Source organism: Aulonocara sp. 'chitande type north' Nkhata Bay, linkage group LG6, assembly GCF_057382095.1.
Source record: "Aulonocara sp. 'chitande type north' Nkhata Bay isolate Kocher_YH1m ecotype deep benthic linkage group LG6, A_spYH_male_GT1.1, whole genome shotgun sequence".
Lineage (NCBI taxonomy): Eukaryota > Metazoa > Chordata > Actinopteri > Cichliformes > Cichlidae > Aulonocara > Aulonocara sp. 'chitande type north' Nkhata Bay.
Genome location: NC_141349.1, coordinates 19433948 through 19448618, shown reverse-complemented (window position 1 = coordinate 19448618; position 14671 = coordinate 19433948). Strand labels below are relative to the sequence as shown.

Genomic DNA, 14671 nt, shown 5'->3' with positions numbered 1-14671 from the left:
GCTAACTCTATGCTAATGACTGATCCTCACAGAGACCCCTGAAATCAAACCGAGTGTCTGCTCCTGACTTCTTACTAAGACCAGTGTTGGGTTTAATGCGTTACTAAGTAACGCGTTACTGTAATTAAATTACTTTTCCACTGAAAAAGTAGAGTAACAAATTACTGTTCATTTTTAGGTATTTTAATTACAGTTACTTACAATGTATTTGCGTTACATTGTAAAATAATTAAACTCGCTGAATATCATTATTTAATTTCAATAATTTGTCTCCTAAACGTAGAAGTAAACTCTGCCGCTTTAACATCGCTGTAGTGCAGCTGTACGTCATTTCGCGCCAGTTTGCTTTATAGTCGTATTCTAAAGCGGAAGATGTCGGACTCGGCTGAAGCGAGTGGCTGTTTTTTGAAATGGACATATTCCCGTCTCTTCACTTACATGGTAACTGGTCGGATCACTTATTATTACAGTAATATGTAAGCTATGTCCTGGGGAGAAAAAACTATCGGCTGCTGTTAATAGCAGGAGTAATCTACTGAAGCGCCTGACACAAGAGCATAGACGAACACTTCTGAGTGATCCTTGTTCATCATCCATGGGTAACACCGCGGCAGCTCCTGCTAAGCAGGCAAAACTCGATTTTACTTCAGCAGCACAGAAAGCATCTGAAGGTGAGCTTAAAAAAGTGATTGCAGGCTGCATTGTGGAAGAGATGCTACCGCTGCATACTGTAGAGTCTCCGTCTTTAAAAAAATGTATTTATTATTTAGAAAGTTTAATTTCTGTTGTTTGCCCACTCAAGGTTTATAGGGATTTTAAGAAGTATTTAGTTAAATTACTTATTTAGTAATTAAGTTACTTTTCTGACACAGTAATTAGATAAGTAGTTTAAATACAATATTGACTAAGTAATTAGTAATTAATTACTTTTTTAAAGTAACTTACCCAACTTACTGACACACATGCTCTTACAAGAGCCATACTTCCGCTTTGCCTGGCCACACATACACACACATACCCACACACACAATGTCACTGGTCTGCACATCATTGGTTTATGTTTGATTAAGATCTTAATTTTCTGTATCAGCAGATACACGGACTCGAAGTTACATATGTACATGTATGCTTGCAACATTTGAGCCTGCAGGGCTTATAGAGGAATGCCAAACTGCTTCAGTTCCACATGAGGATATGTTAATTATCCGAGTGTGTATTCTTGACCTGCTCGTGAAGAAGCATCACTGGAGCGCATGTAGTGGCAGGTATCTTTTAAAGGCTGCTAAGACCCTTAGGGAGCTTCCCATATCAGTGCATCTGAGGGGTATTTCCGGAGCGTGAGGCCACATTCAGATTGTGTGTATTTGTGTAAAACTTACTAGGTTTAGAAGTGGTATGTTTACACTCGATTCAGGATTAAGAATTACTGGAGTTTACAAAGGAGGTTTAAAACCCACTGATTTTGAAAGGATGTGTCTGGATCTAGAACTACTTTGATTAGATAAGAATTCATTATAAAGAAGTTTAATAGTGTTTTTGTGGTGTTTAAGCACATATTTCTATTTAACCTTAGGTTAGGTTAATGAAGTCGCATTTGGATTTTCTTTTTAAGTACAAAAGTTTGTTCCCTGAGGCCAGTGAAAAATGGATTATCTTGGGTGCTAATCTCTACTGACCCACCATCGGTTCTCACACAAGCAGCTCACCCACTGAGATTTGTTATCAGAGAGCCTGACCATCACTGTGCTCTCCACTCACATGCCCCTACATGTCCAGGATAAAGCCACATCCCTCAGGGGTCACCTCTTCAACACTTCACATTAGCGGGCCACCAGCTGGCTCGACTCGCTCTCATGTATTATCTCTTTGATCTTTTCCTGGACGTGTCTTTGTATTTGTGTGTGTAGTTATGTATATGTATGGTGATGATTTTACTGATAAGTGTATCCATTAAGTGCAGTGATACAGATGCAGTTCATCACACAGATGATGTGGCGCTGCCACACGTGTCAGCCGTGGTCATGTAGAAACAAGGTCTGGTTTTACGTCCCAGTATAAGCTCCACTGCACCTGGTTCAGCTGAGTTGGCTGGAAGCTTAAATAAAGTGTGTAAGCAAACAGAAAAGGGAGCGCTGAGCTAATTGAAGCCCTTGTGTTCCCTTCCTGTGGTAAAACCCACACTTAAAGACAGAAATTCTTAGCTTTAGGCATCTTATTAAACCACATGTGGAAAAATGTTGGCCTAAATGAAGATTATAGGATTAAGGCACTTTTATCTAATCTATGTTGATTAATGTCAGTGCTACTGATTCTCATTAAAAATAAATATATCACTCACAGTCTGAGGGTAAGAGTTAATACGGAGGCATTAAGGCGAAGCTAAACTAAAAACAGACAAACTCACGTCCTCCTTTTTCTCAATGGGTGTGATGGTGGTGTTAGGAGGTGGAGCATGTCCCTCCAAACAGCATAATTATAGACTAAACTTTCCCTTCAGCATTGATTGCCTTTCTAAATCTTGTTTCATATTTTACAGCCAATGCTAAAATAGTAAAACCCACCTGCTGCATTTTATCGCTTTGCATTTGCTATAAATATGTAATGCTGTTAGAGGTGAATGTGACAAGGCAACGAGTGATTTTATTATACCCTGACCCATCATATACCATGCATATCCGATTCATTTAAGAGAATTCTTTAGGGTAACCGATGTCGGCTGTCAGATTGTCGCATTATGCTTGGGGTGGATATAAATAATGTTTTAATAGTAAGGCAGTGTTACAGAAAGCCTCAGTGCTTCAATGTTATGTCAGAGTAAGCGAGTAAAAACAGAGAGAGAAAGAAATTGAGCTAACAAAAAATATGAAGTTCTTATATTTTGGATAAAGTTGGTTATTTATTAAAAAGAAATTTAAGAATCTTTTAATTTGAAAATCTTCATAATGTCAAAATATTCTGCAGATTTTATTTCACAAGTCATGTCATTGAATAGTGGATACTTAGAAAGATAAAAGAAGATGTTTGTGAGACTTGCTGTAAGAGGAACCAGATATATCAGCATACCTATGCACATTTCACTGTGTCACTTCAGGCAGATGATGAAAGGTGGCGTTTGAAAGCCCAGAGAAGCGCCCCAAAGTATAGGACCCTATTGTTCAATAACAATACAGTTGAGAGCATGTGGTAGTCTTTTACTTTTACTAACCCACATTCAGTGTTTGACTTAAGTCCCCTTTGACCCCTGTCCTTTAAACCTGCTGCCCTTTCCAGTGGGGCGAACAGAGGCGGCGCCTCGGTACTGGGTGTCAGTCATGGCCAACTGCTTTAAGCCTTTGTGATGCAAACACTTAGGTGACCGACAGAGAGCAAGAAGTTTAAATTTTAAGCAGCCATTAAAAGTCAAACTCAAAGTGGCTTGAAGCCACTGCACGTTAAATATCAGAGGGGTCCTACCGTTGTCTTCAACTATGAAGTAGAAGATATCACTGGTGGCGTTGCTCCCATCCAACAGCACATAACAGATCTTCATGTCATTGATATCAGCTGTTTGCATAAAAAATATGGAGAAACAATTAGCTAAAATGATAACTGTGATGACTAAACCACTTTTATAAGGTTGTATAAATACAAAGTCAGAAAATATAGTTTACAAAGATATATTTAATCTCCTAAGACCTGAACCCTTTCAGGGCATGCAATTTTAATTTGTCTTTACCATTTGGGCTGATTGGGACCTGATGAATGTAAAAACAAAGAGTTACGTGACTTTTTTCCCTGATTTTTGTTTCTGAGAAAAATGAGATCCACATATGAGGACATTAGCTTGAAAATTTTGACAGAACAGTGGCAGCATAACGTCCTCATAAGTGGAAATCAGGCCCTTGTAGAGCAAAATTTTGTATTTTGGTCTAGACAACCCAAAATTTGATGTCCACATATGTGGACGCCAGGTCCTAGGAGGTTAAAATTGTTTTATGGGGTCTGTAGTAACCAGTTAAGCATCATTATATTAGTATAAGAATGCAGCCAACTGGTTTTAACTGAATATTATTTATTTGAATATTTTTTATTCTTTGCTTTTTCACCGGTTATAAAAAGCTGTCTTTCTGTTTTACACATTCAGGATTTGGATTTGTGCTTCTATGCATCTTATTAAATTCTATAAAAACAAGTCTTTGTAATAAATCCTGGGAGAATATCTGGTGTTCTGTCAACTTTATACTAACTCAAAGCTGTTGGCATCATGAATTCAGAACAATTCTTTCCTTTGTGCCACACAAAACATCCACTCTAATCCAATATTAACTCTAAAACACTGATGAGTAAATCTTACCTTTGAAAAACGTTGTTACAAGGTTTAAAAATGTGACATCATCTTACCTTGTGTGAATGTCTTGATGCTGTCATTGCCCACGGCGGTATTCATGATGAAGCCGTGCAGTGGAGCCTCGGACACCGTGTACTTCAACACCTTCTGGGGACTGTCCCGGTCCTCTGATCGAAGGACCTTGCTGGTGATCACAAAGCCCAGGTGTCCAGTTGGGAGGACTTTCAGTGAAGCGGCAGCCTTATTTACCAAAATCTGGGGGACACCGTTATCCACCGTATTGATGTGAATAGTCATCATTTGGGGTTTGCGTGTCTCATAGTCAGTGTTAGGGAAAACGTAAAAGTCGGTGTGAGTGCCATCGGTGACAGTGAAAGAGAAGCTGTCTTCACTGGTCTCAGTGCCATCGTGCTTATAGCTGATAAGGTTCTCGTTCAGGTCCTGCTTGGTAAAAGTCGTAATTGGCTGGGTGTTGTTGAAAAGCAGCAAACCGTGTACTGGCACTTGCGTGATTATAAAGCGCAGCAGGTGGTCTGGAGTGTCCCGGTCTTCAGCAGTAAGTTCAAAAGGTGTGATGAGTTTGGATTCGCCCTCCTCCACAAGTAGCCTCGTTATGGTTAAGACAGGTTTCTTATTATCCACATCGGTGATGGACACTCTGAAGGTTCGGAAGACGGGATTGTAGCCGTCTGTCACCTCAAACTCGAAGCTGTCCATTTTAATTTCATCATCAGAGGTGTGGATGTAGTAGATCTTGTTGCCAGCAAGCTGCAACTGGGTGAAGGTGGAAATAGGAACACCTGGGAGGTCAGTGCACTCTAAGTGCCCTCTACTAGGCGCTCTCGTGATGCTAAAACTGAGGTATTCATCAGGGCTGTTGATGTCAGAGGTGCTGAGGAGGTCAGTGGTGAGAGTTACTTTTCCACCTTCTTTGAGAGTCACACCTTTGTTAACAACATCTGGAAAAACCATATCAATGCTTCCAATGCTGATGTAAAAGTAACGGTCAATAAGTGGATTTATACCATCTGTGACGTCAAATTTCAGCAGGTCACGGATTCCTTCCTGGCCTGTGTGCACATACTGAATGAGTTGTCTGTCAATTTCATCTTGTGTGAAATTCATTCCCAGGGTGATATTTCCTAAAACGTCTCCAAATTTGCTGATACGCTGCAGGTAGCCTTGGCCAGGGCCGTATCGCGCAACATAAGTTAATTCCTTGTCTTCGGAGTCAAGATCTGTTGCCTTTAAAACGCTGTTGCTAATCACTTTTGTTTCTCCGATCTCCACATCGAGGCCATCGTTAATGGCCATTCTTGGTGTCTCATCATCAACAGGAATGACCACGATAGGAACTGTTTTTTCCACTTTGTGTTTTCCATCAGATAGTCTGATTTCAAAGCTGTCTTCCTTGGTTTCAGAGTCATCATGTTCATAGACAATGTTGGATGCCTCTATGAGCTGCTCCAAGTTGAACTTCTCCACAGGGATGGTGCCAGTGCTGAGCTGCTGAACAATTGTCCCATGCTTGGGTGGTTTGATGATCTCAAAGTCCAGCTCATTCTTGGGGATGTCAGCATCAGCTGCGTTCAGAATTGGGGAGTCAATGACCAGACTCATTCCCTCCATTACCACAAACTCACGGACAAAAATCTCAGGCTTCTCATCATTGGCTGGAATGATGACTATGGGGAAGAAGTGGCGCTCAGAGAAGTTAATACCATCTGAGCAGCGGAACGTGAAACGATCTTCCACAGGTTCAACCCCTTTGTGGATGCTTTGGACATAGTAGATGTGGCCAAGGGAAATTTCTTTAATGGCGAATGCGGTGATGGCCGTCCCAGCTCTTGATTTCTCTGAGCCTGCTGCAGGTGAGATGTTCTCCACATAACCAGAAGTTGGTTGGACAATGATGGTACACAAGATATCCTCGCTGTTGGTGTCAACATCCTCGGCATGAATTTGCTCCAGAGTAATGACGTTCTTCTCCCCTTCCACTACTATAAACTGCTCGCCGACGCTGACAACAGGTGGGATGCTGTCAACAGGAAGGATTGTCACATGGACTGTCACACCTTGGATCTTGTTGCCACCAACGACCCACTGCTCTGACATGTCAGACAAAGTAAGATTGAAGGAGTCGTGCTCTTTGGTCGGCCCTATTTCACCAGATGTGTGAGCATACACAACCACCCCGTTAATTATGTCCTCCTGAGTGAATCTCTCAGCAGGAGCACCATTAACCAGGATTTCACCCAGTCTCGGAGGTTCTTCAACAATAAAAGTGAGCATGAGGTCATCTGTATCTTCATCGTGGCCCTGAATGACGTTACTTGTAATCTCCGTGGCTCCATTCTCCAGTACATCTATGGAGGCTCCGAGCAGGCCGGGTGGGAGCATAATCGTGGGCCTTTTGTCATCAACTGGCTCGATTGTGATCCTGATGGCAATTGGTACCTCATGGAAACCATCACTTACAGAGAGCTTGATGACATCAGTGAGAGATTCTTTTCCTCCGTGCATGTAAGTTAGACGACCGGTTGTGATGTCTTCGAGCACAAATGTTTCGCCATTTGACATATCAATCCCCAAATACTGCAGCTGCCCATACTGGGGAATCTGGGTCACCGTGAAGATGATATTGTCGTCATCTGTATCCGTGTCAGTGGCGTGCAGCTCCTTCCTGGTAATGACATATGTACCTCTTTCCAAAACAGTGAATCCTGTGTTGGTGATAAGTGGAGGTTTGTTGTCAACCGGCTGTAGGAAAATGGTGAACAGTCCATCTGCTGTGTTGCCAGCTGTGTCTTCCACAGTGAATGTGAACTGAGCCACTTTTGGAGTGATGCCCAATTCCTGGTCTGGGGGCTTATAAGCTACTTTGTGGTGATTAACCTGGGCTTGTGTAAACTCTGTAATTACAGTGTCAGGGCTGTCAGTCAGTACAATTTCACCCAAGAGGGCTGGATTGTTCTCATCTGTGTCAGTCGGGGGCTTAGTGATGGTGTACTTCAAATCTCTGTCATCTGAATCAAGATCAGTATAACACAAGAATTTCTTCCTAAAGTATGTGAGCTCATATTCCTGCACTGTCATGTGAAGGGTGGTGCCTGGGAAAAGCTCTGGGGCAAGGTCATCAACGGGATGGATTTTGATAGTGAACGTGTGCTCGCCTGATTGATTGGGAGGATCGTTATCGTCCTGGACCCGGAATACAAAGTGATCGGTTACAGTGGTGGTGCTGTGGGGCCCGATGTGACGATAGAACAGCTTTCCATCCAGAATGTCCTGCTGAAGCCACTCAGTCACCACCTGCTCAAACATCTCATCTGTCTCGCTGAACTTCCACAGAGATGGGTCAGACGGTAGCTCTGCTTGCCTAAGCAGGAGTTGCCCTATGGTGGAGTATGGTGCCTCCACGACAAACTTAATAGTGGAGTCTTCTGAATCGATGTCTGTTGCACTTAGGATGAATGGAGAGATCTGCATGATTTCATTCTTGAACAACACCAAGCCAGTGTTTGCATTAATAATAGGGGGCTCGTCATCAGTGGGGACAATGGTGATGGGGAACAAAAATTCCACTTCATTACTGCCGTCAGTCATTCTAAAAATAATGTTGTCGCTATAGGTGTCGCTGCCGTCATGCTGGTACGCAACAATGCCAGCGTCTAGATCGGCAGGTGTAAAGAACTTCCTGCGTGTGCCGAGCATGGTAAGGTCTCCGTGCTTTAAACCATCGATGACTGTGATTCTCACGTCTTCCAGGTTATCCTCATCGCTAATCTCTAAATTCTGAGAGCTGGAGAGAGCTCGAGATTGCCCTTCAAACAATAGCTGCCCTGTATTTTTGGTTGCAACAGGAGCCAGTGTATTCATAGGCTTTACCACAATCATAAAAGCAAATGGATCTGACACTGCACCATCGGTGTCTACAATTTCAAACTCTAGCTGAAAAATCCTCTCTTGTTCTGAGTCATCTGAGGGTGGCTTATAGGCTATTTTAAGCTCTTTGATGTCCCTGTGATAGAAGGAGGTGATAGGCAGGTTCTGATCATCTGTGCTGATGATATAACCCTGCTGAGGGTTCAGCGGAGACGTGATGTTGAAGATTAAGTCATCTGGGTGAGATTCGACATCTTCAGCCGACAGCATGTCACTTGTAATAGCTGTCATCACAAACTGATCAACCTCCATCATCATCATAGCTACAAAGCTGGGTTTGGGAGCAGTGTTCTCTGCACCTTCTCTGATTCTAACCATCATTTGGAAATGCTCTTGCATTATCATGTTTCCTTCGTTATCCTGCAGCTCTACCATCATTGGAATATAGTCTCTGTTTGGTGAGTTGGTTTTAGCCGTGTGCTTGTAGCGAATACCCTGCTTCACAAACTCATCACAGTCAACCATTTGGCCATTGGAAGGGTTGTTCAAAAGAGTGCCATACCTGGGAAGACCTCCAGCGCCGACCAGAGTGCTGATCTTACACTGTGTGACACCATCCTCATAGGAAAACTCCAGGCCCTTTTTGTCAATAGGATTGCTCTCTCCATTGAGCTTTTCAACATTAAGGGGCATATTCCTGGTGAGGATCTCAAGCTGCTGGAAAACAACCTCTACTTCCAACATGAAGGGGACAATGACTGTGTCTGTGTGAGAGTCATAACGAAGCTGCAGCTTCACACGATCCTTACTGGGGCTCCTTGATCCAAAATGCGTGTATTTCACTTCTTCAGATCCAAATGAACAGGGAAACTTTTTAGGGGTTAGCATCCCAGGCTTCTGGGCCAGTGGATCATTGTCCAGGACTGTGATTTGGCAGCGGTCACCGGGCTGCACTTCTGTTACCAGGTCATTCACAGGGTCCAGAAACACGGACCGCCCAAAAGGCACTCTGATCCCATTGTTAGCAACAATGATATCATCTTCATTAGGTCCGGCCCTGCGGTGATAGAGGTGAGCTGAATCAAAAGGCCCTGCACATACTGAGGCAAAACAGAAGCTGAGAGAAAAAGCCAAAAGAAGGCAACTCTTTTTACAAAGTTTGCAACTTTGCAGACAAGCAGCCATGTCTGCTGCTAGTTGCCTTGTAATTTAGTTAAAACAAGTGAGCAGCAGCAGGAGGCTGATGCTTCTTAAGTGAGAAAAAAAGCATAAAAAAAGAAACTTTGGGCCGGCTGGAATCTCCTCTGTGTGTTTCTTGTGTGGCTGCACAGACCCAAGTGTGGTGAATGCTGCAGGGCTGTGCAGGTGAATGAAACAGTAGTCTGTGACTTGCACAGGCTCCTCCTTCTGTCAGTGCAGGGAGGGGAGCCTCCAGCCCCCAAAGCTAATTTAAGAAAGACCATTGGACAAGATTGCCCCAAACAACACCTACCCTTCTCCTCTTCTCTCACTAAAAAAAGGGTGTTGGGGTGGGGGTTGGAGGATAAAATCCTATTCAAAAAAACAAGTCTTATTTGATTATATGGAATCTGTACAGTTAAAACCCCTGACACTATACTGTATAGGTTAGGAAATGTGATGTACTATAGATAGATATCCATGTTTTTTCATATGATGCATCATTTTATAAATACATTTAATTAAAAAATCAACTGAATATAATTTGATATCTTGTTCCTCCAAGTTTTTTCTTTTAGACACAAGTGTGAACATGCAAATGTGTCAGAATGCAACCCAGTTAATGTTCCCTGTAAAAGGGTTAAAGCTAAGAAATAGTAGAAAAACAGTAATAAAGCCTTTACCCAGCGATAAAATGATTCTTTAGCTATTTAATCGATTTGTTTTTAGTTACTTTAAAATGAACAGTGTCTTCTGATGTTTGATCACTGACCTGTGTGATATCACACGCAACTTCATTATTAAGGGTGTAACCTATCCTATCAACCAATCCCTTATATTACCATGGAGGGCGGACTAAGAGAAGGCAATGTAATATGCCCAAACAAACTATCATTATATCAAAGATGAGCCAGTCAGCAGGGATTCAGACACTGAACAGGATTCTTAGAGTATCAGAAGAATAAAGTTTAGTATCTCAACCAAAGGCGTGTCTGTGCAGAATGATGACGTGTGGAGATATTTCTGTTCTCTTCTAGAGTTAAGGGCCTCTAAGTTCAGGCAACTTTCGGCTCCGGAGGGGCCATTTGTTCCAAACATGGGGACAATAACCTGGCATCAGCTGGCACAACAGGTGTTGGAAACTGTTTGGTCTCACACACACACACACACACACACACACACACACACACACACACACACACACACACACACACACACACACACACACACACACACACACACACACACACACAGAAAAAACATTATACAGCTGAAAATATGCCACCTAAGCCACCTGTGATGGAAATAAATATATAATACGCCGCATAAATATAGCACGGGACATCTCTGGCTTCATTTCTCATAAAGTTTAGTTGCTGAGCAAGCGCTTGTAATAACCGAATCTCTGCAAGCAATGGCTGCGTGTTTTGAGGTTAAATAAGATTCAAATGAGGGAAAGTCCCCTCGTCTGTGATTACAGCATCTGCATATTTCATGCAACCGAACACTGTTGTTCGGCAAACTGAGTGCGCAAAAGAAAGTTTCAGCAGAATAAGCAGGTGAAGAAAATTTGACGTTCTTTTTCTGCAGTGACAAAGCAGAGCGTGGACACATCGAGCACTCACACTGGATGCAGCGAGAATGTGAGAATGTGTATTCAGTATGCTACACAAGGTCATGTTAAGATAAAAATACCTAGTAGCCTTTTATGGGTCATCTTTTAAGTTGAGCCTGACACTTGACGAAGTGATCCATGTGCAGCGCTGGAGCATTTTCACACTTTCCTTCCAGCTGCAACGCTGGAAATGTTTGAGTTTCGTTTTATTGTAACCGCTGACTGTGACATTTCTACGTACTAGGAAAAATCTTCTTTTTAAATAGTTTAACACACCAGTAAATTTATCCAGTTATGGACTGATAATGAGTTGCTTGTATGGAAGAATTTGTTGCTAGGTAGGGCACTTCAGTGCAATTTATGCTTCAATATAGTGAAAAATGAACCTTCAGAGCTGCTAGAATTATTATTCAGTGAAAGTGCTGCTTCTTTATCGGTGGCGGTAAAGCTTTTAGGACAACGCTGTGAACCACTCAGCAACCTTCCTCTAAGTGTGGGTCAAATAGCAGAGATGCCATAAGCATCCCAGCATTCTGTATCACACTTTTCATTGCATCCTCTAAATAAATCTTGCCCTCCTCGCTTGACCGGACAAGAATAAAAATGGGACATGCACCAAATGGTGTAACTATAGAAACAAACACAGTAAGCTTTTTATATTCTGTTACTCTCCACGTTCCTCCCATAGTGAGGAAAAAAGTGAAGACTTAAAAACAAGAACTTCCCATTCAGATAGTTAGAAAAGCCTGATATTGATTGCTGGGCTGGAAGCATGACTGATGAAACAGGCGTGTATAAATCACCCGATGACAGCTGCTTAAGGTGTCTGTCGAGCTGGTTAACTGGTTAACTTGCATTTCTCCAAATTAGACATTAAAGACACGACATGCTTTTAATAAGTGTCTAAGATAAACAGAGAATGAAGCTGGTGTGATGCCAGCCTCTGGTGCCCAGGATCATCTCTTCATCCAGGGGGAAGCCTGTGATGACAGCAGCACTAATGACATCGTGATAAATGGAAAACAAAGCACTCGTCCTTTTATCCCTAACAGCAACGGTGGCAAAATCCAGGATTTGCTGATTATTTTCCTCAGTTTCCCACAATTCCTGGTCTGCGTCATCATGTTCAGAGAACAGGGAATGCAAAGCTCTTTAGTAAACACGTTTCACAGTTTGACATGCTCTCAGCACAAACTGTTGACTTTACCCCCTCGTTTTAGTCACGCTCCAGGGCTCACATTGTTAGCTCGCTGGTTCACAATGAAACACCTCTTCAGCAACTATTGGAAGGATTGCCTTGGAAGTTTGTGCAGACGCTCAAGGTCCCCGGGAAAAGGATAGATCTTCTTCTGCGGACTAACCCTCTAGCACCACCGTGAGGAGGGCGTTTTTGGTTTTAAGTCAAAGGAGTAATGGATGGATTCACATGAAATATATGAATAAATGATTTTGTCTTTCATGTCTTGACTTTAAATTTGTGTCACGTACCATGATTTACACTTAAAAGTGTCTCCTTTTTGCGTTCTTCCCTCTAAACATAATTATAAGCATTAAGCATGGCTGACTTAAACATGAGGAAAGTGTCAAAGGAGCCACTTTCACGAGTAAATCATAGCATGCTGTTTTCTTGGCTCCAATGGTAATCCAGTTAAGAGGTGACTGTGTGTGATTTTATAGCTGACAAAATCACCGTACACAGAAGCTGGAGGTGATAGCAGTGCTGGGATTTTGTTTTTTGTTTTGTATGATGATCCCAAGTTATTTATTTATTTATTTGTTCATTTGTGTGAGAACCACCAGACACTGCAACAGGTCTGACAACTGTAGGGAATTTCTTTTTTAAATTTATGTAACTTTTTATTTGGCATCAACCTCGCCTGCGTTTGTCTTTGATTTTAAAAAAAGAAAGAAAGATGGGAAGTGTTTTAAAAAATGGGTCAAGAAAGCGACTTAGTAAACTGGAACTAGTTTAACATTCCACAGCTTAACACGCTGACATAAGCCTTAATGGGTGTTTTGCTTTTTTGAAAGCTGAAAGTTTTAGTGCTCATTCTTCAGATTCTCAGCGTGCCCGCAACTCTTTTCAGGCATGAACATCTCAACTATTTTTAAAGTAGATGAAACAGCTCTCTCCAGCTTTTGATGTGTAAGTGTCTGTAGAGTTACCAGAATACCTGATGTATGAAGATATTCAGAAACACTGGATATCTCAGTACATTATTATAAACATCACATCACATTTTGCTGCATCATTTGTTTCACATTTTGGATTTTCTGGCATAATTCAAGGCTCCTGTTTGAGGACAGCTATGTGGGTGACGATCGTGTGCTGCATCCTGTCCAACCGTATATTTAGTTCTGAATCAGATTGCGGTTGTGCCTCGTGGTTCTCTCCTCATCTCTTGGCATACAAGCATACACTCACCAGGCTTTATTAAGCTACTACCTGCATGAACCACCTTTTCCCGTCAAAGCTGCCTAATTTCTTCGTGGCACAGACTCTGACTTGATCACATCACACTGTTGCTGCAGATCTAACTGCTCCACACGAACACAGACGTTGGAAAACCTTCCACCTTCTCATCTCACATAGATGAAAGAAAGATCAAGGATGTTGAGTCCTGAACATCTCAACGTGGGTGGTTTTAAAAACTATGGTTACACATAGATTTGTGAATGACGCTCTTGCTGTTTGTGCACTGATTCAGTGTAACCGACTCTCTTCTTTTCTCTCTCCCTGGTGTCTTTTGCAGTCTAGATCTCAGCCTCACATAAATTATCTGATTATGTAGAAGTTATAAAAGAAAAAGCTGTTAGGGATCAGCTGCAGGAGGTGATAAGCACCTTGGTAAAGGAGCTCTGACAGATTCTTTGAAAACAAGCTTTGACATCAGAGAGGTGGCTCACCCCTGATAAACCCCTTGTCTCCTCAGAATAGCCGAGGAAGATTTCCCCCACATTCTCTTTGCTCTTGCGCTACTCGCTAGCATCCTAATCATCCAGCCCGTTGTAAATATACACTGCGTATAAATAGGGGATAACTGAGACCTTTGGATCCAGTTCCGAGGAGGAAGAGGTTTGTGTTTTGCTGCACTGGGTGGTTTGACGCAGGGTGTCCATGACTGCGGTCAGGCCGGAGGGGCGTGCATACGAATTTTAGAACCGCTCCTGCCGTCACTGCTGCTCTGCGGGCTCAGTGCAACATTTCATCTGCTTAATGGCGGATTAAAGCATCCTGTGGGGCAGATTGATATAGGCTGATGCTGTCATTTGTCATTAAAGGGGAGCGGAAGCCCATGGAAACAGGCTGGATATAGCAGCTGGATCGGCCCCAAACACTGGGCAGCTCATTGCTGTAGATGGAAATTATAAGAATATTATGTGCCTCATGAATTTAGACAGGAAACATAAATATAGGCCAGTCTATTAGCGATGAGCTGAAAATGGACATGGCAGTTAATTAGGCTTTATTGTGTGTTAAATTGCACGGCCGCGTCTGTAATCGTATTCATGTAGATGTAAATTTGCTGTACAGCACCATTAAATATGATTCTCATTTCAGCCAATATGTTCAGATTTAATTAGTACTAATCATGGCCTCACTACACTAAAAGGAGAAGCAGGTATCAACCTATGTGCAGCACAGTGTTACACCTCACCAAATG

At 42.3% G+C, this 14671-nt stretch overlaps 1 protein-coding gene across 1 annotated transcript in view; it reads right to left on the bottom strand.

Moving 5' to 3' along the window:
- Positions 1-9397, bottom strand: part of frem3 (Fras1 related extracellular matrix 3) — a 32052-nt gene extending 22655 nt beyond the window's left edge. Inside the window, exons 1-2 of the mRNA XM_086295422.1 lie at positions 4381-9397; positions 3454-3543 (exon numbers count right to left, since the gene is read on the bottom strand). Of these exons, the coding sequence (XP_086151548.1) occupies positions 3454-3543; positions 4381-9397 (5107 nt within the window). The remainder of the gene's footprint in view (positions 1-3453; positions 3544-4380) is intronic.
- Between the last annotated feature and the right edge of the window lie 5274 nt (positions 9398-14671).